Source organism: Anomaloglossus baeobatrachus, chromosome 1 (assembly GCF_048569485.1).
Source record: "Anomaloglossus baeobatrachus isolate aAnoBae1 chromosome 1, aAnoBae1.hap1, whole genome shotgun sequence".
NCBI classification, from domain to species: domain Eukaryota; kingdom Metazoa; phylum Chordata; class Amphibia; order Anura; family Aromobatidae; genus Anomaloglossus; species Anomaloglossus baeobatrachus.
Genome location: NC_134353.1, coordinates 762,416,928 through 762,443,985, shown reverse-complemented (window position 1 = coordinate 762,443,985; position 27,058 = coordinate 762,416,928). Strand labels below are relative to the sequence as shown.

Genomic DNA, 27,058 nt, shown 5'->3' with positions numbered 1-27,058 from the left:
TCCAATTGAAAATCTTTGGTGGAAGTTGAAGAAAATGGTCCAATCTGCAAAGCTAAACTGGCCACAGCAATCAGAGAAAGTTGGAGCCAGATTGATAAAGAGTACTGTTTGTCACTCATTAAGTCCATGCCTCAGAGACTGCAAGCTGTTATTAAAGCCAGAGTTGGAGCAACAAAATACTAGTGATGTATTGGAGTGTTCATTTGTTTTTCATGATTCCATAATTTTTACCTCAGAATTGAGTGATTCCATAATTTTTTCCCCATTTGGTCTTGAAAAGTAACAGTTACTGGCTAGTACATTATTTTTTCATGATTTTTTTTTTTTTTTAAGTATTTCTTAAAGCCAGAAAGTTGACATTTGAAATGACTTTAGTTTTGTGCCATGCCTGTGATCTGCTTTTTGTAAACAACTGAATGAACATCCTCAGAGCCAGGTGATTCCATAATTTTTGCCATGGGTTGTATAAGGAAAAACAAGTAAAAAAAAAAAGTTTATTTTGAAAAATAGAAAACAAATTGTTTAGCATTGGTGAAAGATGGAAATCCAGATCAGTCAATGAAAACCTTTAACTATACATAGTGGTACGCAACTGAAAATCTCACAGGAACCTTAGCTTTAAATGCTTAGCCAAATCAGATCTCTTACTTTGAGGAGCAGCCCCCCTGAAACATGTCTTTAAATAGAGTCTAGCTTGGCAAGGCTCGATAAAGGGCGATATTGACTTTTAGGATTGCCTCTTCAAATTGGTGGCACTAGAGTTCAGGTCTTCCTCCTCTGTGAAGAGACAATTTGCATATTAGGTTGTAAACCTTGACCTAGCTGCCTTCACTACTAAAGAATCAGGGTGTAAAAATATCAATAACATTAGTAGGGCATAAGGTGCTAAACAGAAAGATTGAGCCTTGTCAGCTCAACCTTTAGGCTAGGGCTCAATGAGCTAATGACCCTCCGCTCCCGCTCTGCTGCAAGCATGAGCCAAGTATCATACTATGATCCGATCTTGCGATTGGATCACAGCTGCGGTGGAGAGGAAGAGAATAATCTATCTCCTCCTTTGTCAGCTGATGCGTATATCGCACTGCACCCGAATGTCATCCGAGTTCAGTCCGATGTTTCACTCGCACCCATAGACTTGTATGGGTGCGAGTGAATACACCTCTCACACTCCCAGCATGCTGCGATTGTTTTCTCAGTGCGATTCCACCTGAGGAAAACATCACAGATGGGATTGGCCCCATACAGTAACATTGGTCCGAGTGGAATGCTCGTCATGCGTCCTAGACCTTAAAGGGTTTGTTGGATTGGTGTCTGCTCTACAAATTATCAGATAATACAATGTATTGGTTATAATGATTAGGAGTTTCTCCTGATATTTGTTTTTGTTGTGAATTTTACATAAAAGGTTTGGGAAAACAAAGCACATGTATTTCACACATTTGAAAAGTGGCCTAAGAGGGTGACACAATGGACTATCATTATTTTGTCAATATGCAGGGTAGTAAACTGTGAAGGAAAAAAACCCACACACAAAATAACAGTAAGAAACGTTTTATTTACAAATGATGACTTAACATAATCATGAATATACAATAAATGTAAATTATGTATTCATCTTCAACTGGTGAACTAAACTCTGGCGCTGCATAGCAGCATCACAACTCTGGCAGTGAAACCTACCTCATGTGCAGGAGGTATAAAGAAGTTCATAGAGAGAACAGAAAATAGAAAAGGTTTCATATAACAAGTATTTTGTATTAAACATAAACTTATACCCGTTTGGTATTACTTTCTTAGATTCTTATTAGATTGGCTTCCCCATGTGTCTTAATAGTTTTAGTTTACACTATTTTAAGGGCAGTCTGTCAGAAGAAAGTGCGTTTAAACCAAGCACAAGCTATTGGTGCACTCTTCGTCAGGCCAAATATTTCAGTGCACCTTTCTACCTATTTGCTTTCCATCATTGCCGCTATCTTCTTGGTTTTGCAAATTCCAGGGATGTCAATTAAAAGAGAACCTGTTACCAGGTTTTTCCCTTATGAGCTGCAGCCACCACCAGTGAGCCCTTATATACAGTATTCTGGAGTGCCGTATATAAGGGCTCAGGCCACTCTGTAGAACGTATAAAACAGTATTGTAATACTCACCTGAGGGGCTGTCCAGTCCGGTGTCGCTAGTGTTGGTCCAACGCCTCCTCTCTTCTTGTGATCGCCATTCTCCTGTTCAGCCCCGTGTGCATGCCATGTCCTGCGTCATTCACAGAGAGGTCTCCATTGTTCTCCTGCGCATGCACGCTTTGCCAGGCTGATGGCAGAGCAAAGTACTGTAATGCGCAGGCGTGAGAAAAAGTTAAACACTGCCCGCACATGCGCATTACAGTACTTTGCTCTAGCCTCAGCAGGGCAGATCAAAGTTTGTATGCGCAGGAGGGCAATGGAGGCCTCTGTGTGAGTGACACGCCATGCACACGGGGCTGGGCAGGAGGACGGCATCCGCACAAGATGGCGGAGGCACCGCACCCAAGACCAGCGACGCCCATCGAACCAGACCGCCCATTGGTATTATAAAGGTGTTTTTTTGTTTTACAGATTGGCCTGGGCTCTTATGTACAAAATTCTAGAATGCTGTATATGTGGGCTCACTGGTGGTGGCCGCAGCTTATAAGGGAAAATCCTGGTGACAGGTTCCCTTTAAGGTAGATGGGGGCAGAGAAACGCAAAACAAGTAACAGGAAGGTGCACCAAACTGTTTGGCCACTGCAAGTGTGCACCAAGCACCTGTGCTCGTTCTGAACAGTCTTTTTGTGCTTCATTTAATGTCCACTAACCCAAGAACCATGCTACCTTCTCTGAGCATAAAACATTTCCACTTAATATCTTACATTTATAATAAGTTTTTTCCACTTTTGCCAAAGTTCGATATTCACAAATTTCTCGAGCTAGCAGTGACATTTTTTCAGTCATTAACCCCCAAAAGTATGTTTTTTGTTTTGTTTCCAAAGGCAGTGAAAGGAAGAATCCTAAATGACCACTAAGCATTACCGCATACAAATTGGAGGGTCCTGTCTCTAACAACCGTCATAAGTGACAAGCCTGGTGCACACAGAATATGCAACGTGAAATATTTCTGAGTCTCTGCCAGTCAACCCCTCGGTGGCAATTAGAATAACAATGTCCACAAAGAGGTAGTAACATTTTCTAACTACTGAAGAATATCGTCTTAGAATGTAGCTGCCAAGACATTCAGGGCCCAATTCATCAAAGCTTTTTACACAGAATTGTGTTGTAAAAGTTATGAAAGGAAGAAAAATGTGCGCGCAGTCTCAATTTTGAGACTTTTGGCATTTTCTTCTAGGGGAGACGGGGGTGGGACCCCACAGCTCATCCAATTCATGAAGCGTTGTAGCATCCCATACGCCACAAATCTCACTCAAGCAATTGTCTAGAGTGAGATTTGTGGCGTAGGGCACTTCTTCATGAATCAGGAGTATCTACCGCCAACAAGTCCCCGGTCTTGATGAATCGGGCCTTTAGAGTTAGATCAAGTTTTGACAGAAGCCCCAGGCAAAGGCATGAATGTAATGCAAAACACAATGTGAACAGGTCTTAAGGCTGTTTTACAAGGTGTAGACTCTATATTTTAAAACAATTATGTAACCAGAAGAACTTGAACACCGAATGACCAAAATGGCCTGTCCGCCTCATTTTTCCAAGAATATGTAATTCCTTCAGCTTTATAGGGATATTCCAATGAAATACTGCAGTATAGAATAAAAAGACTAGTGATGAGTGAATAGTAACTATTTGTTTTCGGATTATTTGTAACAAATCCCAAAATACTATTCAGGTATTTGTCACAAATAACAAACCTAATGAAAGTCAATGGGGACAATGATTTTTTTTCTTCTAGTGAAGAATACTGGAATAGTACTTAGTATTCAGTAAGCATTATCCGAACACGAATAGATGCTGTTGTCCCATCACTAAAAAAAAAACATACCATATTTTCAGATTGTAAGAAGCACTTTCCCTCGCAGACATTTGTGAGGAAAATGAGGGGTGCATCTTATCCGAATTTAGCTTACCGTGGGAGGTGGAGAGGGGTCACAGGAGATGCTGCAGGCTTTCTGAGGGCTGTGCAGTGGCTGCAGGCTGTGTGACACGGGCCGCGATTCTGAAAATGTCGGCGATGCCGGCTTCAAATTATGGCGCCCGGAGTCGGCACATACGCAGATTGAGCTCTAGGCTCAAGATCTCATCTGTGCACGCGCTGCCTCAGGGTTGTTGAACTTCCTGCAGCGGACTTAAGGAAAAAGGCGCCCGTAGGTGGCGCATGCGTAGATGAGATCTCGGCTTGTCATTGAGGCACGAGCTCCATCAGCGCACGAGCCAATGACGGGTGCCATTTCTTTGAAGCCCACACCGCTGACAGTGTCTGAATGTTCCTGCCTCACAGTGCCCGCAGTGAGCATCCAGGACACCCGCCACACCACCCACAGCATCGCACTACTCCAGCACTGCCCCTCCTGTGACCCCGCTCCACCACTGCTGCCGCTTCCCCTCCGGTAGAAAGAAAGTGCAAAAGATAACCTTCAATGAACCAATTTAATACCAAGATCAGGCGACTTATTGAGACGTGGCACTTGGAGGTCAGAGGTTTGAAAAATTACCACCAGGGAGATCCGGACAGACAAGTGTATGGACTGAAGGGGAAAGTCAAAGCTCTATAGTATCTAAACGGTCTACCCACTGCTAAATGTAAATTGTCGACGGCGTTTAGATATTTGTTTTGCTGCAATTGTGACATTTTACCGATTTCACCATATCTTGTATTAGCAAACCACTTTATAATGAAAACACGAAGTTTATAAAATAACACGGCTTCAAAGAAACATATTATGCTTTTCATATGGCAAGAGATCTTGAAAAAACAATAAAATTACAGTCATGCCCAAATGGAAATCCATAGAAAAGGCAGAAAACATGTTCCCATGGAATTTTTCACTTCTTTTGTAGACCAAAATCAATTGATCATATAAAAGTAAAGATTACCAAAAATAGGTGAGATATACTCGAAGATATCTGCAAAAATTGGGATCATTTTCCAGTTAGAGAATCTTTCCTATTTCTTTGTCTGCTGGCTCTTAAAGGGAACCTGTCAAGTGCAATATGCACCCAGAACCACGAGCAAGTTCTGGGTGCATATTACTAATCCCTCCCTAAAGGCTGCTTTACACACAGCGACATCGCTAAAGCGATGTCGTTGGGGGTCATGAAATTCGTGATGCACATCTGGCCGTTTTAGCGATGTCGTTGCATGTGACACCTATGTGCGATCGAAAAAGGTCGCAAAATCGTTTAAAATCGTTAATCGTTGACATGCTCCCCTATTCCCAATAAGCGTTGCTGCTGCAGGTACGATGTTGTTCGTCGTTCCTGCGGCAGCACACATCGCTATGTGTGACACCGCAGGAAGGAGGAACCTCACCTTACCTGCATCCGCCGGCAATGAGGAAGGAAGAAGGTGGGCGGGATGTTACGTCACACTCATCTCCGCCCCTCCGCTTCTATTGGGCGGCCACTTAGTGACGTCGCTATGACGCCGAACGGACCGCCCCCTTAGAAAGGAGGCAGTTCGCCGGTCACAGCGACGTCGCTAGGCAGGTAAGTAGTGTGACGGGTTCGAGCAATTTTGTGCGCCAAGGGCAGCGATTTGCCCGTGACGCACAAACAATGGGGGCGGGTGTGCACGCTAGCGAGATCGCAGCATGTAAAGCGGCCTTAACTGTCCCAGGCTATAGTAGCATAAATAAAGAGATCTTTAGAAAAGTATTTCTAAAGATTCTTTATATGATAAGAATGAGCGCAGGGACTAGTCGCAAGGACATTAGTTCCTGCGTTCATTCCACCCTCTTAGCATGTTAGCACACCCACAGGGGTGTGCTAACATGCTATTCAATGCCCACCGCCCAGCGTCATCATTGGCAATTAGGAGCGGACCTACGTCAGTTGAACCACCTCAGAACGCCAGGCTCAAGGTCAGTGTGCATGATCAGAAGTCCCTGACACTTTCGATCATGCGCACTACACCAGTTTGAAGCAGAGACGCGTACACCGGCTTCAAAGTGGGCATGACTGGAAATCCGAAGATCATGCTCACGGAGCCGAAATCCAGCGTCGGGCGCAGTGTCAACAGAGAGGTGAGCGCAAAAATGCCTCTGACGCCGCACATTCATTAGCATGTTAGCATGACCACATGGGCGTGCTAACATGCTAAGGTGGCAGACTAGCTAAGGGGGCTCAGTAGCCAAGGGAACTAATGACCTTGTGACTAGTCCCTGTGCTCATTAGCATATCATAAAGGATCTTTAGAAATACTTTTTCTAAAGATCCCTTTATGTTTGCTACTATAGGCTGGGACTGCTAGACCGGGATTAGCAATTTGCACCCAGAACTGCTCGTGGTTCTGGATGCATGTAGCACCTGACTGGTTCCCTTTAATAGGTATTGAGCACAAACACTCTGAAACAAATCCTACAAGTGTTCCAACCTTCAAACTGAATATTTTAATATCTCATACATAACACAAACCATTAACCATAGTTGTTTACAGCCCTGTCCTTACTATTAAAGAGTATGCCCAATTTCATCCTCACTAGGATGGGATATTTTTTGGGAATCTAATTGCCTCAACACTTTGTTCAATTAGGCCTGCGTAAAAACAAATCCCTTTAAGTAACCCTAGTACAGTATAAGAAAAAAAATCAATTAGCAAACTTTTTACATGTCTTACTTGCTTTGGGTCAGGTGATGCTTACATGGGTGGATGAACAGATAAATCTAAAAATGTTGTAAATTTCATGGCTGGACAGTTTAGACTGTAAGTCTTGGCGATAGGCCAAACATTGTCGACCACGTCTTTACACTAAACTCCTGAGACTTGTGTGATAAGAAGGCAACATGACTTGAAGGGTTTGCAGCACTGTTTTAACATGAAAACAACTCTTGGCTTATATTTTTGTATAAAAATAAGGGCTGCCTGAAACTGTACCATAAAAAAAAAAGAAGAAACCTCCTGTTTGGCCTCTTATAGGATATTACAAAATAAGGAGGACAAATAAGAGGCAATTTTGATATGTCACCCACTTCCATCTAAAATCAAGTATCTAGCTTGGTTGGAATTACGCAGATTGGGTAATAAACCTTCAATAATCCCATTTACAACAGAGAAATTGGACAAACAATTTGTAAAGGAATTCTGGGTGAAAAGAGATTGTCATTTCTTAGCTTCCATGTATCTGATTTAACAACGGGATAAGGTAAGTATTGAAGAAAATTCTGCTTCAACCATGGTGAAGAACAGGCTCGTCCTGAAAAATACTTTGACGTCTTGCACTCTACTAATCATTCGTGGAATCTGTAAAGGCCATGAAAACGTCATTTCTGGAAATGTCCACTGATCACATCCATACCGGTCAGTGACATCAAATTTCATTTAGTCGCATATTAACATGTTAAGGGAGCATTGTCTCTTGAAGAGTCTGTTGGGTTCACGCTGCTGAACGTCTGCGGATAACAAACAATCCTCGCTGTAGCTGACCTAGGTATATCCTCATCTTTGTACTGTCGCTGCTTTTCCTCACCCAAATCTGTAAACAATGAAAGAAAAACAGTTGAGTTAAATTGAAGACATTTGCTAATCCCTAGTGATGAGTGAAGGAATCTTAACTGGGGAAAAATGTTTATTTTCGTTTGTTGCCTGACCCTAAATTGTACGTGCATGTATACATTAAAACAAATTAATAAGGCAGGTAAACTGCAGGCTAACCTGGCAAAGGGAAGACGACCGTTGACGTTAATAGCTAGTATGACAAGACAGGATGGGACCAAATTGACGAATCCGCAGGAGATCAACCAGATCTTGGGGGAATACTATGCCAAACTATATAGTAAGGGGGATGAAAATGGAGAAGGAGGGAGGGAGTGGCTAAAGACATTAGGACTTACACAAATAACCGAGGATGAACTGACTAGACTGAACGCGGACATCACAATAGAGGAAGTGCAAACAACAATAGGAGAACTGAGTATACATAAAGCACCGGGGCCTGACGGGTTCAATGGGGAATTCTATAAAGTACTAAAGGAGGAAATATCACCGACGCTGACACGTATGTTTAATAAAATGTTAGGGGGTACGGGAATGTCTAGCCACCTTAACACTGCATATATAAAACTTTTACCCAAGGGAGACAAAAATTTCACAGGGACACAGGGATCTACAAGGAGGGGAATTTCCAGCCATGATCACGTTGGATGCTGAAAAAGCGTTTGATAATGTGCAGTGGCCATGGCTGGAAACAGTCCTAGATAATATGGGCTTCAGGGGAGCATTCAGAACATTTATAGGTATACCATATGCAAACCCTCAGGCAAGAGTGGCGACACCCGGATTTTTGTCACGACCCTTCTCTTTGACCAAAGGGACGAGACAGGGGTGCCCGCTGTCTCCTCTCGTTCAATCTAGCCATTGAGCCATTATCAAAACTGATCAATGGAGGAGACTGCTTTGAGGGCATTAACATTGGAACGGAAAAAGTACATTCAGCTCTATTCGCGGACGATATCATATTATTCATGAATAGACCACAGAACGACCTTTTAAAAACAATACAACAGATAGAGAGATTTGGGTCTATGGCAGGTTTTAAATTGAACAAGACAAAATGTGAAATACTGTTTCTGAATGAGCGAACCATGTCATCCCTGAAAACCTATGGAATAGGGGATAACATATGTGGGATACCGATAGCAAAAACTCACCTTAAATACCTGGGGATCCAGATGGGACGCCAGCCTGCCTCCATTTATGAATTAAACTTCAAACCGTTGATACAGAAAATAGAACGAGAGCTAAAGATGTGGGAGGGGCTGCCGCTATCCCTGCTAGGTATAAGATGTGGGAGGGGCTGCCGCTATCCCTGCTAGGTATAAGATGTGGGAGGGGCTGCCGCTATCTCTGCTAGGTATAAGATGTGGGAGGGGCTGCCGCTATCCCTGCTAGGTATAAGATGTGGGAGGGGCTGCCGCTATCCCTGCTAGGTATAAGATGTGGGAGGGGCTGCCGCTATCCCTGCTAGGTATAAGATGTGGGGGGGGGGCTGCCGCTATCCCTGCTAGGTATAAGATGTGGGAGGGGCTGCCGCTATCTCTGCTAGGTATAAGATGTGGGAGGGGCTGCCGCTATCTCTGCTAGGTATAAGATGTGGGAGGGGCTGCCGCTATCCCTGCTAGGTAGAAACCACCTCTTAAAAATGATGAGTTTCTCGAAGCTGCTATACCCGATGCAGACTATCCCTATATTATTAAAGCATGCAGATGTAAATAGACTGAATAAAGCATTTACAAGCTTCCTATGGAAGAGAAAAAGACCAAGAATTAGGGTGGAAAAACTAATGCTACCACTAGAAAAGGGAGGAATCAAGATGCCAAAATGTGAGAGGCTACAACCTTGCATGCTTGATGAGGCACGTAATAGACTGGCTGAGGAAGACAAATAGCTATTCCAACATAAAATTGGAAAGTGAGTACTGTAGACCATGGGACTTGGGGGCAATATTACACACATCATTGGCCAATATTCCGAGGAAAATTAAGCACTCCCTGGTATGTAGAGATACGATAATGGCGTGGAAAGCAGTGAGAAAAAAGTTGAACCTGTCCTGGCGAATCTCCAAATACCTAAATATCTGGAATTTTCCGGAATTCCCAGCAGGGAGGGAAAACAAACTATTTCTAGAATGGAGAAATAAGGGGATCGGTGGGGAGAAAGATCTGCTACATGAAACGGAACATAAGTGGTTGACCCTTGAGGAGATGGTGAACAGGTACGGGAAGTCTCCATTCCAAATCATACAATACAAACACGTGGAAAAGGGAATAATGGGACTATTGAAGGATGTTAGAAAAGAACAGGTAATGAATAAAATGGACCAATTTATAATGAAGGATAAACAGGAGATTACTATCTCCTCCCTGTACAAAGATCTGAGAACAGCACTGGTACCACTGCACTCGGACCAGGTCTGGGGAGCATGGGCACGACAACTAAAAGATACAGAGGCAGGAGAAAAGATACGGCAGGGATGGATGAGGATGAGGAAGGAGGTGATTAATGAGGGCTGGAGGGACACACAGTTTAGATTAATGCACAGAGCAATTTATGGTTTTAACATCCCTACCAAGCAGACGATGAATAAAATAGAACATTGCCCCAAATGTAAGCAGCCGAAAACGGACTTATACCACGGGATTTGGCAGTGCTCAGAAAGTCAGAAATTTTGGGGAAAAATGAAGACACTTATAGAAAAAGTATGGGAAGTGGAAATGGAACTAGACCCATTGTTATGGGTTTTCCACCACAGGACTAAAGAAAAGGAAGGAGGAGGAGATACACGGGGGACCACGATTCCAAGACTCTTTCATAATATTGCTATGATAGGGAAAAAGGCCCTACTACGCAGATGGCTCGAGGAATCTGTTCCATCAGAGGAGGAGGTGGTCAATCAGATTAAAAAGCTGCTCAATATTGAACAGTTGGAAGCCGAAAGAAATAAGGATGAACTAACGGGAAACTTTTTTAAAAAATGGAAGAGATTTATAGTACAACAGTATGGAGTTGCAGAAATACGGAAAGTGGTATCTCCTTCCACTAATACGGAATTTTCAGCGTAAAAAAACTGGGGAAAACGGGTTTTATGCCGCGCTAAGAGACCACAAGAAAAGAGATTCTTTTCCCTGAGGAAGGAGGCAGATAAGTCTCCGAAACGCGTTGGAATGACCTAAATAAAAGAACAAATTATTATATTTATGCTTGTGGTCTCTTAGCGCGGCATAAAACCTGTTTTCCCCAGTTTTTTTACGCTGAAAATTTGCTCTGTAACGGGGCCGCTGCTGAACCACCTAAGCGCTCATCCACGTCTGCAAAGGGGTTGTGACTGGCACAACCCTGCCAGGTGAGTGCATTGCCTTTTTCTTGTTTCACCCTGTAAACCGGGTAAGACCCTATTGCGCCTTTTTCTCTCCTATCACAGCACTAATACGGAATGGTATCTACTGGGAGACTTGCAAGGCACATTGGGAAAGCTGAAAATACACACGCAGTAGAGACACGACAGTAGGGCGAGACGAGGGTTTCAGAAAAATAGGGCTTCAAACGGGAATCAGAATATAGAGGAGCTGTGTGTTCTTTTGCGACTTATACCTGGTGTTTTGTGTATTAAAAATGTTGGGGGGGATAAAGTGGGAATAAAAGAGGGTGGGTTAAGACAAGGGTGGGTAAATTGGTAAGGTAAATTTATTTTTGTTCAAATGTTAGACATATTGTAATGATTCTGAAAACTGCAATAAAATTGTGTTTAATAAAAAACCACACAATTCCGCAAAACAAATTATAGCGCTCAGACCCATAAAATATTAATTTTTCGACATCGCTTTCATTAGTGATTCTGCTTCTTACAGTGAATCTGACATCAGATTTTTTTTTTCTTTGTACTCTGAGAGCACCATGAAGTAGGAGGAAGAGTGCCCTACGCAGTGTCTTCCAGATTGTGTACACACACTCTTAAGGCCCCGTCACACACAGAGATAAATCTTTGGTAGATCTGTGGTTGCAGTGAAATCATGGACATATTGTTCCATTTGTACACAGCCACAAACCTGGCACTGATTGTCCACAATTTCACTGCAACCACAGATCTGCCGCAGATTTATCTCGGTGTGTGACAGGGCCTTTAGGCTATGTGCGCACAGTGTGTTTTTCGCGGCGTTTATCGGGTGCGTTTTTGGGCTCAAAACTGCATGACTTTGCTTCCCCAGCAAAGCCTATGAGTTTTCATTTTTGCTGTCCGCACACAACTTTTTTTTTTTGCTGCGTTTTTGAGCTGGAAAAAAATGGTCAATTCTTTTCTGCGTATTATTACGTTTTCCGCCCATGCAATGCATTGGACAAAAGCAGAGATCAAAAATGCAGCTAAATGCAACAAAAAATACGGCAAAAACGCATGCGTTTTTACCGATGCGTTTTTGTGCGTTTTTTTGCAGCAAAAAAGTCACAAAAATGCAGCGTCAAAAAAACACAGTGTGCGCACATAGCCTTACAAGACTGAGTTTTGCTGTTTCAATGCAATCAGTGTTTTATCAGCCGATTATAATTTCAGGATAAGCTGCCTCATGCGTCCTAGTCCAACCACACCCCAACACCAATTTCCATCTGTTTGTGAGCAATGTATATTGGTATAAAGTTGGCAATCAGTGGTGTGGGCGAGGTTATACAGGGCTCAGCATTACAAGCTCTGCTATATCTGCAGAAGAGTAAACTGTGATTCTATCATAGAATTTATAAGTTATCATAAACTAAGTGAAATATCGGTGGAATCAGGGTCTCTGTTCTACTGTCAGATTATAAAGCAAAAGCCTTCTGACAGATTCCCTTCAATGGAATCACAGATTGGCTCAAATATGAACTATTATTCAGGGCATAGATAACATTTGAGACACTTTTTGAAAAAAGCGTTGAGAAAATAGGACAAAGCAATGTCATTGCAGAGATTTCAATAATTGAAACCAGCAAGCATAGAAACTGGTAGCCTAGTCACTATATAAAGTGAAAGAGAAGATGGTTTAATCCGTGTTCCAGGAATGACAAAGTAGTCAGAACTCTATGGATATAGTACAATTGTGTTACAGTGAAACCGATGGGACTCGCAGAGAAAGATGGGGAAAGAAAATAAGTAGCTCCACACTTTATATGGATCACACATCAATAAAGATTTATCACTTTTTTTCATTTGTTCTCCAGAGAAATTGGAGATGTTTTTGCAGTTTTTACACAGCAGCGTTTAACCAGACACATCATATCTGCATCTCTACATGCTTCAGTGATTGCACAATGGAGTGACTCCACGGCAATCAAGCAAGACTATATTTAATTTGTGAGATTGCAAATGAATAGTCAATGCAATCTGATAATTGGAATCAATGTCCTTAGTAGCAACCTTCCTTGTAAACACACCAGACAAAATAAGGTGACCTTACCGTAGTGCTAGGAAAATTTAAATGCATAAAGTAAAAAAAAATAAAAAAAAAAAAATAGTAAAATGAAATAATTAAATATGATCTCATCTAGAAATGGATTTAAACAATTTGTTAAAGCCTGGAACATGTCTAATGGTATGATAAAATAACATTTCTCTTCCTGTACAAGCGACAGTAACATGCATATTGGTGCCAAGGTGGATGGAGGTACATGACGGACATCTTTGAGAATGTGCAAACACCACAATGGAAGTGGGAGTTTATCTGGTTTCAGTAAATACATCTTCCTCCTCATAAGGAGCTAAAGCATTGGTCTATAGATGGCTGCCTTTAAAGGTCTTCTGATGAACGTCTGTAGACATACTACGTGACTGCAGCGCACACGGTCCGGTTTCTCCGGTGTTGCCAGTGAAAGCGGGCACATGTCAACTAGACGTGCTCAACCTCACTCAACTCAATTGTATTGAGCAAGGCAGCGCACATTTAGTTGGAATGTGGCCGTGAGTATGCATACTGCATACATACAGTCACATGACCACCCTTTCTGTGTAGAGGGACTGCAGACTTTTGTAATAAACATGGACAACCCTTTTAGGTTATTATACAAATAAATGTACACACTTTTCTCTTTTACACCTGTTGTTTATGTGTCATCCCTACTTAACATCCATTGTTACTTTCCATCTCTCTGGTCCCTTCTGTTGCTACTTGGCACTACTATCGCTTTAGTGTAGATGTGCATTGGTGGTACTCTTTTGTTACCACATATGGACAAAAGTAGCCTTTCTTAAAATGACAAAGATATACAGAGAAGTGTAAATCGACACCTAACTATACAAGGTCAAAATTTGTCTTTCGTCGTGTTAAGTGTAAACTTTCGCATTGTCATAGATTACTTGCGTCAGCTGAAGAAAGGCTTCTTGTGTATTTGTGACAACTGAACTTCTCTTGGCAGAGGACGAGGGGTGGAATACCATAGATTTTTAGCTTTAAGATCTTAATGCTGGCTGCTTAGGGACCCACTTCACATTATAGTGTGTAGACTTTTTGCAATACTTTTTATTATTTTAAGCCCTTAAAACCCTATGATACATATATCCGTCATGGTTTGGGTGTGTGGTGCAGTCTGAGGAGCTAAGCACGATCCACATGCAGCATATGCCGGCTAAATTATATAGCTGGTATCTGTGTCCGGCAGCCAAAGCAAAGCTCTGCCGGCTGCTGTTAACCGTTTAGATGCTGCTGTCAATCTCTGACAACAGGATCTAAATGATGCAATTGACTGCCCAAGAAGAGATCACAGAGACTAGATGGGTCCTTCTTGTACACGATATACACAAAGTGCAATAAAACGATCTCAGGTTCAAATCTCATGAGTATATTAATACTCATGAGTATATTAAAGAAATTAAGCGCTCAAATTGGCCTCTTGTTCATTCCCGTAAATAAAAATTAAAAAAAACACAAAAAGGAGCATAGATAAATATATTTGCTATTGCTATGTCTGAAAAACTCTGTTCTATCTCAACCTAAACTTAATTACCATGCAAAGACCGTAAAAAGAAGAAAAAAATTGAAAACCTCAGAATTGTGTACTTTGACACCACTCACCTAAAAATTACAATAATAATAATAATAATAATAATAATAATAATAATCATAATCATCATCATCATCATCATCGTCGTCGTGTCGTATCTAACCCAAGATGGTATGATTAAAACCATGCGCTCACCAAATTAAAAACAAGTCATCACACAGCTCTATGGAATAAAAAAAAATAAAAAGGTCTCTGAAAATTACAACAGAAACCAATTTTTTTTTATTTTTTACAAACTTAGGAATTTTGTTTTCGCTACTTAAATGAAAAAAAAAAAAATCTAAACAAGTTGGTTATTTTCATACTAATCGTGTAATGATATAATGACGTGAAGAATAATCTTTCAAGGTAATTTTTATCATGTAAAATAAGCACATGAAAAAAAAACCTCTGGCAGACTTGTATTTTTTTTTCTTCATTCAAGTTGGAATTTTTTTGCTATTTTTCAGTACATTGTATGATAACATCAATGGTGTCATTCAAAGCTACAAACTTATCCAGCAAAAAAAAAAAAAAAAAAAAAAAAAAGCCCTTGTACTGCTGTTGCCAAAGAAAATAAAAAGTTAAAAAGGGACTTCATGTGCACTGACCTCAAGCTCGGCGTCTGAAGCGGTGACAACTGACACAGGTACGCGTGTCACTACTGATGACACTGGGCAATGAATAGCATGTTAGCAAACCCCTGTGGGTGTGCTAAGAGGGTGGAGTAGTCGGGGGACATAACTTGCGACTAGTTCCTGCACTCATTATCATATGATAAAGGATCTTTAGAAATACTTTTTCTAAAGTCCTCTTTATCTATGCTGCTATAGGCTGGGACACTTAGGAAAGGATTAGCAATATACACACAGAACTGCTCGTGGTTCTGGGTGCATATTGCACCTGACAGGTTCCCTTTACGACACTTGGAAAAAGGAGAGGAAAAAAAATGCAAAAATGAAAAACGACAAGTGGTAAGGGGTTAATTGTTATTATTTTGCCTGTTTGAGCATAAACTTAACATTTTAGTGTGTATTCCCTTTCTTCATACAGTTTTGTGTTTCAAAAGAGTTTACATCCTTGTCTCTTTTCATATTGAATTTACATAACTATAGGATTTGGAAAATTATTTAGAGGAGCCCCAGTCTCACTGTGCAGCTTGCAATTTGGCGTACATAATTGTTTTACCCCAGTGCGGTCCTGCCATATCTGCATTTGGCAGTGCACGCAATGTTTCTTTCTGTAGTATACATTGTATAGGTGTGTCATTACATTTCAGTATCGGAGTCGTTTGTAAAGCTTTGCTCTACTCCCAAAATAGCTGCAAAGTCATTGCAAGAATTGAATGTTACGGCAGCCGTAATTGTATGACCAAAATTACATTTTTAGAAAAGCGCAATTCTGAAAATGGGTGAAGGTCAGTCCCAATATGATTGCCATCTTCACACTTTTCTGCCGCAGATCACAGTAATATCTTGAAAAGTTTACCTCATTAGTCCCCACAGAACTAATTACACAACTGATTTTCGTGTTGTCCTTGGATTCCAGGTATATTGCTTGGCTCTTGTGGTACCTATAATGAATTAAGAGACAGACCATCAGATAACAGCATGAGTCCGTAATTGCTTTGTCCGTTGCGTGCATTACCAATTTATTTAAGGATAATAGTTAAGGTGTTTTTATTTCTTTTTAATCAAAAAAAGGCCCTCCAAAAAAATCCTTCTGAAAATGCCCCAGTAGTAATAATGATTGATGATGATCGATGATGATGATGATCATGATGCCCACTAAACTTTTGCAGGTTAAAAATGATGCAATATGCAAGAACAAAAGAAGTGTGTGATCTGTGTCACACTCCTGCACTAGGGATAAAGGATATCCTAAACATTATCACCTAACGACATAACTACATTCAGTTATTGTGAAATGAGGAATCTCTCGACCTATAATTCGTACGCAGTTTTAAAAATCAGCAACTAACTCCAGAAGACCAACTCTGACAACCTCCCAATATCTGACACAGGATCAGTGAGTGTGAGGCTCACTCATCAACCATCTGAATGCATTCATGACACTGATCGGCTGCAGCTCATTAATGGACATCCACTCTGATGAACTAGTAATGGTTACAGCCGGTCAGTGACACAACATAGCCTTATTCCTAGCGGGTCGCGTTATGTTCACACACTGCATCTTTACTGCGTTTTTGGTACATTTTTGAGGTCATAAAGATGCACCTAAATGCATGCATTTCCTTCTCCCAGCAAAGTCTATGAGATTTCTATTTTTCGGTCTACACAGGGCTTTTTTTTTTTTTTTTGCTGCATCTTGGCTGCGTTTTTGAAGATGCAGCATGTCAATTCTTTTTGCGTTTTTGAGCCCTTCCAGTCAATAGATTTGACTTAACCGCATTGGGCAACTGCTCTGTCCCCCTAACAGTAAAAGATTTGAGCAGACGAACGTCGATTGACCCTAACCCCTTTGCTACGCCTACTCCTCAGGCCCCCCTCTAATTCCCTTCCTCCCCCCCTCCACTTTTTTTCTTTTCCTCTAAATAATCTTTTTTTTCTTCTTTCGCTCTTTTCCCTCTCTACTTTTGGTTTTCTCTACTTTTTGTGTGTCATTCTCATCCGTGTATTTGGGATAAAAATCTAATGCAGTTCCAAGTTATAAATGCATGCTGTAAGATTTTCAGATAATTGTTGGATGTAATACTGGCCCCGCCCGTTGCGGGGGAAAGATGAGTTGCACTCATGAATTTTTTGTGTTATTGTATTACTTTGATTGGAAGTGAATAAACACTGATTATGTTATCTTTGTTTCAATAAAAGATTTTTGGAAGAAAAAAACATGCATTGGGCAAAATGTGGTAAAAACGCGTAAAAAATGCACGCGCTTTTGCATAGGGTTCGTTTTTTGTTGCCAAAAACGCTGCATCTTTGTGGTTAAGAAAAGATGCAGTGTGTGAACATAGCCTAACAGTGCAGACTTCTGAAGTGATCAAGCAGGAAATGTCTAGTAGTGCGTCTCTAAGATACAAAGGTCACTTGGATCTTTATGCACCTTAAGCCGGGGCCACACGGAGACTACTGAGATTCTCGCATGACACTCAGCTCACGCGGGCAGCACAGCAGGAGCCGAGTGTCATGTGAGTGTCATTGCGACTAAGGTTCGATCGTGCGATCGGACGACAGCTGTAGGGGGGTGGGCCGACACTGAGGAAGGGCGGGCTAGCATTGAGGAGGGGCGGGCCAGCACTGAGGAGAGGGAGGGATTTATCTCCCTCTCTCCTCCGTTGTTGGCTATTGCCATTCTCGCCCTGTACTCGCAGTACACCGGTGTAATACGAGTGCAGTGCGATTTTTCTCTCACCGATAGACTTGAATGGGTGAAAGAGAAAGAGGATCACATTGCACCCGCATGCTGCTGCTGTTTTCTCGGTCCGATTAGGGATGAGAAAATAATCGCTCATGGGTGCGGCCCCATAGAGTAACATTGGTCCGAGTGGAATGCGATGTTTTATCGCATTCCACTCGCTCCGATTTTCATGCTGTGTGTCTCAGGCCTTAGCCTATAACTATAGTCAAACAATTCTTTTGGTTGCACTGGCAACTATTTAAGTCACTATCTGGAGTCCTATAACAGAGCTCTAACACAACTCAAGACTAGAAATGACGGACCCAAACAGTGTTTGGTGTTTGTACCGAACACAGACTGTACAAAAAAAAAAAAAAAATCAGTGTTGGAGTTTGTAGTTGGGGTGCTTTACATATGCTATCCACTCGAGCACCGCTGTGCTCGGATGTTCAGCCCAGTGTGAGCCGCTTGCAGTGTTTGATTGCCTCACACTGGTAGTTGAAACTAAATTATTGGATGTAGTGTGTAGGAAAAAAAAAATCCACCCTCCCTCCCCCGGAAGTGCTGTATTTATGGCTGGCTGCATGTGGGCAGAGAGCCGAACTGCAAATCAGTGAAGTCCAATGGGGTTCAGGTTAAGTCCAGGTCCAAAACTCAACTTTAAAGTCCGGCTGAACCTGCCGAACCGAACTTCAACAGGTCCGTTTATCTCTACTCAATACCAGAACAGATGAAGTAAAGGCTGTATTTGCAAACTCAGTTTTAGGTACTATACTATGTGACCATTGATCAATAAATAAATAATCAACGCTTTAAGCCAGTGACCAAAACCAGGTTAATTTTAGCATGTCTTATACAATCAGGACAATTATTGTCACATTTTAAGAGTATGGGTGAAATCTCAGCTGTTTACCCGCAGATAAAGAGGAATAGTGATATACTGCCTTTCTAAAAAAGACTGGCTGTCGCTGATCATTATTAATTTCCTGTAACTAAAGAAGAAGAATATGGACATTGCTATACCCGATCATTATGCATTCATATTATATGATCAATTAAAACAAATTAAAGGGTTAGTCTAGTACTTTTACATTAAGAACCAATCATAGGATAAGTCATCAGGTTAAGATGTGTGAGACGTCCAAAACCCGGCACCACCACGATCAGGTGTTTCCAGCTCCAAGTTAACAGACCGTGGTGAAGAACACAGCCGATCCTCACACTGTTTAGTGGCTGCTGTCAGATACTGCAGATCAGCTCCTATTCTTTTCAATGAGAGCTGCTCTACAGTACCCGGCTACAGCCACTAAACAGTGCATTGACCTGTGCTGTGTCGCTATTACAGGAGTGTTCTGTATACCGCTTACACTTGGCTGCTGCTGGAGGTAATAAACAACATGTAATCAAGGGGGATTTACAGATGCTGAAGTCCAACACATTTAACTTTATGACATATAATGAGGATAGGTCACAATACAAAAGTACTGGATATCACCATTGAAAGTCTAAGGGGGGCGGGAATATTTCTCCTTGCCAAGAGTGCCATGCTGGTGTAAGGAGGCATATAGGCCATGTCATGCTGCTCTGGGAATTTAAGTACGCAAATAGCCTCTTCAGAAGGAAGATGACTATATCTGGTGCAACTTACTGCAATCTTAAAGAAGGGAATTTTGCTACTTACCGTAAATTCCTTTTCTTCTAGCTCCTATTGGGAGACCCAGACGATTGGGTGTATAGCACTGCCTCCGGAGGCCACACAAAGCATTACACTAAAAAGTGTAAGGCCCCTCCCCTTCTGGCTATACACCCCCAGTGGGATCACTGGCTCACCAGTTTTAGTGCAAAAGCAAGAAGGAGGAAAGCCAATAACTGGTTTAAACAAATTCACTCCGAGTAACATCGGAGAACTGAAAACCGTTCAACATGAACAACATGTGTACCCGAAACAACCCAAAAATCCCGAAGGACAACAGGGCGGGTGCTGGGTCTCCCAATAGGAGCTAGAAGAAAAGGAATTTACGGTAAGTAACAAAATTCCCTTCTTCTTCGTCGCTCCATTGGGAGACCCAGACGATTGGGACGTCCAAAAGCTGTCCCTGGGTGGGTAAAAAAATACCTCATGTTAGAGCTGCGAAGACAGCCCTCCCCCACGGGGAGGCAACTGCCGCCTGCAGGACTCTTCTACCTAGGCTGGCGTCCGCCGAAGCATAGGTATGCACCTGATAATGTTTGGTGAAGGTGTGCAGACTCGACCAGGTAGCTGCCTGGCACACCTGTTGAGCCGTAGCCTGGTGTCGTAATGCCCAGGAAGCACCCACGGCTCTGGTTGAATGGGCCTTCAGCCCTGATGGAACCGGAAGCCCAGCAGAACGGTAGGCTTCAAGAATTGGTTCCTTGATCCATCGAGCCAGGGGGCCTTAGAAGCCTGCGACCCTTTGCGCTGACCAGCGACAAGGACAAAGAGTGCATCCGAACGGCGCAAGGGCGCCGTGCGGGAAATGTAGATTCTGAGTGCTCTCACCAGATCTAACAAATGTAAATCCTTCTCATACCGATGAACAAAACGAAGGCAAGGAGATATCCTGATTAAGATGAAAAGAGGATACCACCTACGGGAGAAACTCCTGAATGGGGCGCAGCACTACCTTGTCCTGGTGGAAGACCAGGAAGGGAGTCTTGGATGACAGCGCTGCCAGCTCAGACACTCTCCGAAGAGATGTGATCGCTACCAGAAAAGCCACGTTCTGGGATAGTCTAGAAAGTGAAACCTCCCTCAGAGGCTCGAAGGGCGGCTTCTGGAGGGCAACTAGTACCCTGTTCAGATCCTATGGATCTAACGGCCGCTTGCACGGGGGAACGATATGGCAAACCCCCTGTAGGAACGTGCGCACCATAGGAAGGCGTGCCAAACGCCTCTGAAAAAAGACGGATAGCGCCGATACCTGACCTTTAAGGGAGCCGAGCGCCAAACCCTTTTCTAACCCAGATAGCAGGAAAGAAAGAAAGGTAGGCAATGCAAATGGCCAGGGAGACACTCCCTGAGCAGAGCACCAGGATAAGAATATCCTCCACGTTCTGTGGTTCTTAGCGGACGTGGGCTTCCTAGCCTGTCTCATGGTGGCAACGACCCCGTGGAATAATCCTGAAGACGCTAGGATCCAGGACTCAATGGCCACACAGTCAGGTTCAGGGCCGCAGAATTCCGATGGAAAAACGGCCCTTGGGACAGTAAGTCTGGTCGGTCTGGTAGTGCCCACGGTTGGCCGACCGTGAGCTGCCACAGATCCGGATACCACGCCCTCCTCGGCCAGTCTGGGGCGACGAGTATGACGCGGCTGCAATCGGATCTGATCTTACGTAGCACTCTGGGCACGGGTGCCAGAGGTGGAAACACATAAGGGAGCCGGAACTGCGACCAATCTTGCACTAGGGCGTCTGCCGCCAGCGCTCTTTGATCGCGAGACCGTGCCATGAAGGTTGGGACCTTGTTGTTGTGCCGGGACGCCATTAGGTCGACGTCCGGCCTTCCCCAGCGGCGACAGATTTCCTGAAACACGTCCGGGTGAAGGGACCATTCCCCTGCGTCCATGCCCTGGCGACTGAGGAAGTCTGCTTCCCAGTTTTCTACGGCGGGGATGTGAACTGCGGATATGGTGGAGGCCGTGGCATCCACCCACATCAGAATCCGCCGGACTTCCTGGAAGGCTTGCCGACTGCGTGTCCCCCCTTGGTGATTGATGTATGCCACCGCTGTGGAGTTGTCCGATAGAATTCGGATCTGCTTTCTTTCCAGCCACTGCTGGAAGGCTAGTAGGGCAAGATACACTGCTCTGATTACCAGAACATTGATCTGAAGGGTGGACTCCTGCTGAGTCCACGGACCCTGAGCCCTGTGGGGGAGAAAAACCGCTCCCCACCCTGACAGACTCGCGTCTGTCGTGACCACCGCCCAAGACGGTGGTAGGAAGGATCTTCCCTGTGATAATGAGGTGGGAAGAAGCCACCATTGCAGAGAGTCCTTGCCGTCTGTGAAAGGGATACTTTCCTGTACAGGGATGTTGACTTCCCGTCTCATTGGCGGAGAATGTCCCATTGAAGTGGACGCAGATGAAACTGCGCAAACGGAACCGCCTCCATTGTCGCCACTATCTTCCCGAGGAAGTGCATGAGGCGTCTTAAGAAGTGCGACTGACCTTGAAGGAGAGTCTGCACCCCAGTCTGTAGTGACCGCTGCTTGTCCAGCGGAAGCTTCACTACCGCTGAGAGGGTATGAAACGCCATGCCAAGATACGTTAGTGATTGGGTCGTGACAGGTTTGACTTTGAGAAGTTGATGATCCACCCGAACGTCTGGAGAGTCTCCAGCGCAACATTCAGGCTGAGTTGGCATGCCTCTTGAGAGGGTGCCTTGACAAGTAGATCGTCCAAGTAAGGGATCACAGAGTGTCCCTGTGAGTGCAAGACTGCTACCACTGCCGTCATGACCTTGGCGAACACCCGTGGGGCTGTCGCCAGCCCGAATGGCAGAGCTACGAACTGAAGATGGTCGTTTCCTATCACGAAATGTAGAAAAACATTGGTGCTCTGTAGCAATCGGCACGTGGAGATAAGCATCTTTGATGTCTATTGATGCTAGGAAATTTCCGTGAGACATTGAGGCAATGACGGAGCGGAGGGTATCATCCGGAACCGCCTGGCCTCCACGTGCTTGTTGAGCAGTTTTAGGTCCAGAACGGAACGGAAAGAGCCATCCTTGTTTGGCACCACAACCAGATTGGAGGAAAACCGTGTCTTGTTCCTGAAGAGGAACCGGGATAACCACTCCTTCTGCCTGCAGAAGAGCATCTGCTCGGTGGGGAGGTGGGGACGTTCTGAAGAATCGAGTCGGAGGACGAGAACAGAACTCTGTCCTGTGCACGTGGGCACACTGTCCCTCACCCACCGGTCTGTGACCTGTGGCAGCTAAATGTCGCCAAAGGCGAGCGAGTCTGCCATCAACCGCGGATGCGGAAAGATGAGAGAGCTGAGAGTCATGAGGAGACCGCCTTGGTAGCGGTTCCTCCGGCTGCCTTCCTTGGGCGTGATTGAGCCCGGCCGGCAGCTGAGCCCCTCTGAGGCTTTTCAGCCTTTTTGGACGAGGACAATTGGGACCTGCCCGAGCCTGGGAAGGACCGAAACCTCGACTGTCCTTCCAGGACAGCATTAATAGGGTAAGTCGCAATGCAGACATTGCGAGGTTACGGACGCCCCTGCGGCACAGATGTACCTGTGCTCAAGACCAGCTGCGCAAGAACAGCTGAAAAACTTAGGGTGCCCATACGGCTGTGAATGCCGGAGCAACCGACACGCCGATAGCCTCATAGACAGATTTCAACCAGAGTCCATCTGTCTGTCAATGTCATCTGTAAGTGAAGTCCCATCTCCACTGCAACTATGGCTCTAGCCGCAAGCCTGGAGATTGGAGAATCCACCTTTGGACCCTGGGTCCAACGCCTGACCACGTCAGGGGGAAAGTGATAACGTGTATCCTTAATACGTTTGGAGAAAACGCTTATCTGGGAAGCGTGGTGTTCCTGGACTGCTTCTCTGAAGTCAGCGTGGCCAGAACAATACTCAATATACGTTTGAGCTACTGAAATGGGACTTCTCCTGCTGTGAAGCTGACTCCTCCGCTGGGGGAGCTGAGGGAGAAAAGATCCAACATTCCATTGATGGACGCTATAGGATCATGCCTTATGGCGTCACCATCCGGTGTATCCGGAGTGAGAGCGGTGTCAGGATCAAAGTCCTGATGAGCTACGTCTGCCTCATCATACAGAGAGCCTCCTGGGACCCCCCCGGAGCACCGATTTTATTCCAAGTGAGGGTGGCCAGGGAGCAATGATCCAGATTGCCCATGGCCTGTCCGGACTGCAAGTCTCTATCCCCTTGCAACTCCGTCCCTGTCCTTGGACAGGGTTGAGAGGTGGTTCTTTTGGCCACGTCAAGTAGAGACCCCGGCTGACCAAGTGCTACAGGGGAGCATTGCACCCAATAGGGAGCAGTGCCGTGGAACAGTATCACATGCAGCAAAAACAGCATCGAAAGCCTGTGTTGCTTATATGCTGCTGCCGACTTATAGAGCCAAGAATGGCGACCGTACAGTGCAATGTATATCATACAAGCATAAAGTACAAATGAACACTGCAGCACATGCAATACAAGCAGCATAGAAAGCCTGCTTTTCTGCTGCTGTAGACTAGCCGTCTAGGGGAATATAGCCCAGAATAGCGACCATACAGTGCAATGTATAGCATACAAGCATAAGTACAAATGAACACTGCAACACCTGCAATACAAGCAGCATAGAAAAAAACCTGTGCCTCAGCACCCTTGCTTTTCTGCTGCTGTAGTCTAGCCATTCTATGGCGAATATAGCCAAGACTAGCGACCGTACAGTGCAGTGTATAGCATACAAGCATAAATACACATGAACACTTCAGTACGTGCAATACAAGCAGCATAGAAAGCCTGTGCCTTAGCACCCATGCTTTCCTGCTGCTGATGTGTCGCCATCTAAGAGGGCATATAGCCCAAAATAGCGACCTATGCAGTGTACTTAAAATACAAATAGACAAACTGCGGTATTTAGTGTCAGCACCCCAGGTGCCGCTTACCGCCCGCCTATAAGCGGGTGTGTGGTCGCCCTAGTCCTGTTGGTTGCCCAGAGTCCGTTCTCTCAGCTCGGGCTGCAGGAATGGCTGCCGGCGTCCTTCTCCAGCTCGTATGAGTAGGGGCGGGCCGTGGGCGTGCCCCAAGTCAGAGCGGGAAACCGGCGTCCCACAGTGTCTAGTGAGAGGGCTGGAGCATGTAAATAAGGCTCCAGCCCTCGGCGCTGCTGATTGTACAGCGTCTCTCCCCTACCCTGATTGACAGGGTGGGGGCGGGAACGAAGCTGAGCTAGGCCGCAAAAGCCGGGGACTGGATTTATAAGCGCCGCCGCCGTAAAAGCGCGGTCGGCGCTAAGTCCCCGGCGCACTACAAGTCCCAGCCGCGCCGCCGCTCCCGGAGCGTCCGGCGCGGTAGTTCCCAATAAATAAAGTCACTCAGCTAGGCTGCAGTGACTGTAACCCTTTACTGTCCCCGGCGCACTAGCACACCCAGCAAGTCTGGAGTGTGCTGTGCCTGTATGTACGGGGACACAGAGTACCTGAATGGTGCAGGGCCATGTCCCTGAACGGCACTCCCGCTCCACATCCAGCAGGTTCAATGGGTCTGTGGATGGAGCCCGGCCTCAGGGCTTTGGGGCCGGTAAGATCCCACTTCCTCAGAGCCCCTCAGGGGGATGGGGAAGGAAAACAGCATGTGGGCTCCAGCCGCCGTACCAGCAATAGGTACCTCAACCTTACAAACCACCAGTGGGGTGAGAAGGGAGCATGCTGGGGGCCCTATATGGGCCCTCTTTTCTTCCATCCGATATAGTCAGCAGCTACTGCTGACTAAACAGTGGAGCTATGCGTGGATGTCTGACCTCCTTCGCACAAAGCCGAAAACTGGTGAGCCAGTGATCCCACTGGGGGTGTATAGCCAGAAGGGGAGGGGCCTTACACTTTTTAGTGTAATGCTTTGTGTGGCCTCCGGAGGCAGTGCTATACACCCAATCGTCTGGGTCTCCCAATGGAGCGACGAAGAAAGTCATTATTGACCCATTAACGAGCATTGCAGCCTGATTTAGGACTAGAGTTGATCGAATCCGCCAAAATCTGGGACCGGTGGATCACTGCCGGATTGAAAAAAAAAAATCCGGATCCACTCCGGATTCCGGTGCCCATATAAGTATATGGGGACCAGAATCCGGAGAATAAAAACATTTGTTGAGGGGATAGGGGGAAGGAGAGCGCGCGGTGTACCCAAAACCAAACGCCAAGGTAATCTCTATTTTTGGGGTCCCTAACCTATGTAACCCACATAGGTTAGGCACCCCAAAAATAGAGATTACCTTGGCGTTTGGTTTTGGGGCTCCTTTGCATTGATCAATACAATGGCTAAATATCTCTCATTCCTATTATTCACAGCAGTTATGCACATACCATTTTCATGTTTTTCATTTTTTTCAGATAGTCATTGTATTTTTCAGTCTAGCATTCCCATAGCAGTTCTGCTTTTTATTATTCCCCTATACATTGTGACTGGTGTGCAACTCTTTATCCTATTGTTTATCTGCTACATAACACAGCCAGCAGCCATAGAGCACAACCACTGGCTGTGCAGACAATGACTGAACAGAGATGACTGCACGGCAGGCAGATACTGTCACAGGCTGGGGGCGCATCTGCCTGCAACCAATCACAGACGAGAGGACAGCTGGTGGGTGGGGAAAACAGGGAAGGCTGTGTATATAATGCACTGTACAGGAAGTGAATGCGCGACCCGGAAGCAGTGTGCAGTCATGACACAGAGTCTCGGTAAGTATGAAACGCTGTTTTATTTCTGCTTTTCTTTATTTTTCAATTAATTTTCCCCAGCGCCGGATCTGGATCGAACACCCGGAATCACGAATCCGGGTACGGCACCTAGAAATCTTTGAAACTGCACGGATCTGGACTTTTACAGTTCGAATCTGCTCAGCCCTTCTTAGGACATGAAACCAAACTAGACACTCCATTTGCAGACACGTGTTTCGGGATGTTGCCTCTGATCAGTGCAAAGCAGGAGATCTGGTTTGGCTATGTGAGAGGCCTCTGATTGGGGGTCTAAGATCAATATCTTTTTCTTTTCACTGGAGTAAAAGTTGTGGAAAGGCACACAACACTGTGCGCCTCTCCTGATTCATTAAGAGGTGTACGTCTGGTAATGAATCAGGTGGCTCACACTCTAACCCGCCCTCATCTACAAAAACATAAAAAGCGCTGGTCTTGATGAATTGAAACCCATGTACGTAAATACAATAACATTATTGGGATTGGGGGTTTGGGAAGCCAGTTAGCAGATGTTGTCTGACGCTGGGTTTACAAGGGGCATAGTATGTGTCATACAGCCAAATGTTGAAT

The 27,058-nt window shown here is 44.6% G+C and overlaps 1 protein-coding gene across 1 annotated transcript in view; it reads right to left on the bottom strand.

Annotated features, from left to right (window-relative positions):
- Positions 1 to 1,551: 1,551 nt before the first annotated feature.
- SUDS3 (SIN3A corepressor complex component SDS3) overlaps positions 1,552 to 27,058 on the bottom strand; it is a 133,633-nt gene continuing 108,126 nt past the window's right edge. Inside the window, exons 11-12 of the mRNA XM_075324268.1 lie at positions 16,162 to 16,246; positions 1,552 to 7,648 (exon numbers count right to left, since the gene is read on the bottom strand). Of these exons, the coding sequence (XP_075180383.1) occupies positions 7,550 to 7,648; positions 16,162 to 16,246 (184 nt within the window). The 3' untranslated portion in view covers positions 1,552 to 7,549. The remainder of the gene's footprint in view (positions 7,649 to 16,161; positions 16,247 to 27,058) is intronic.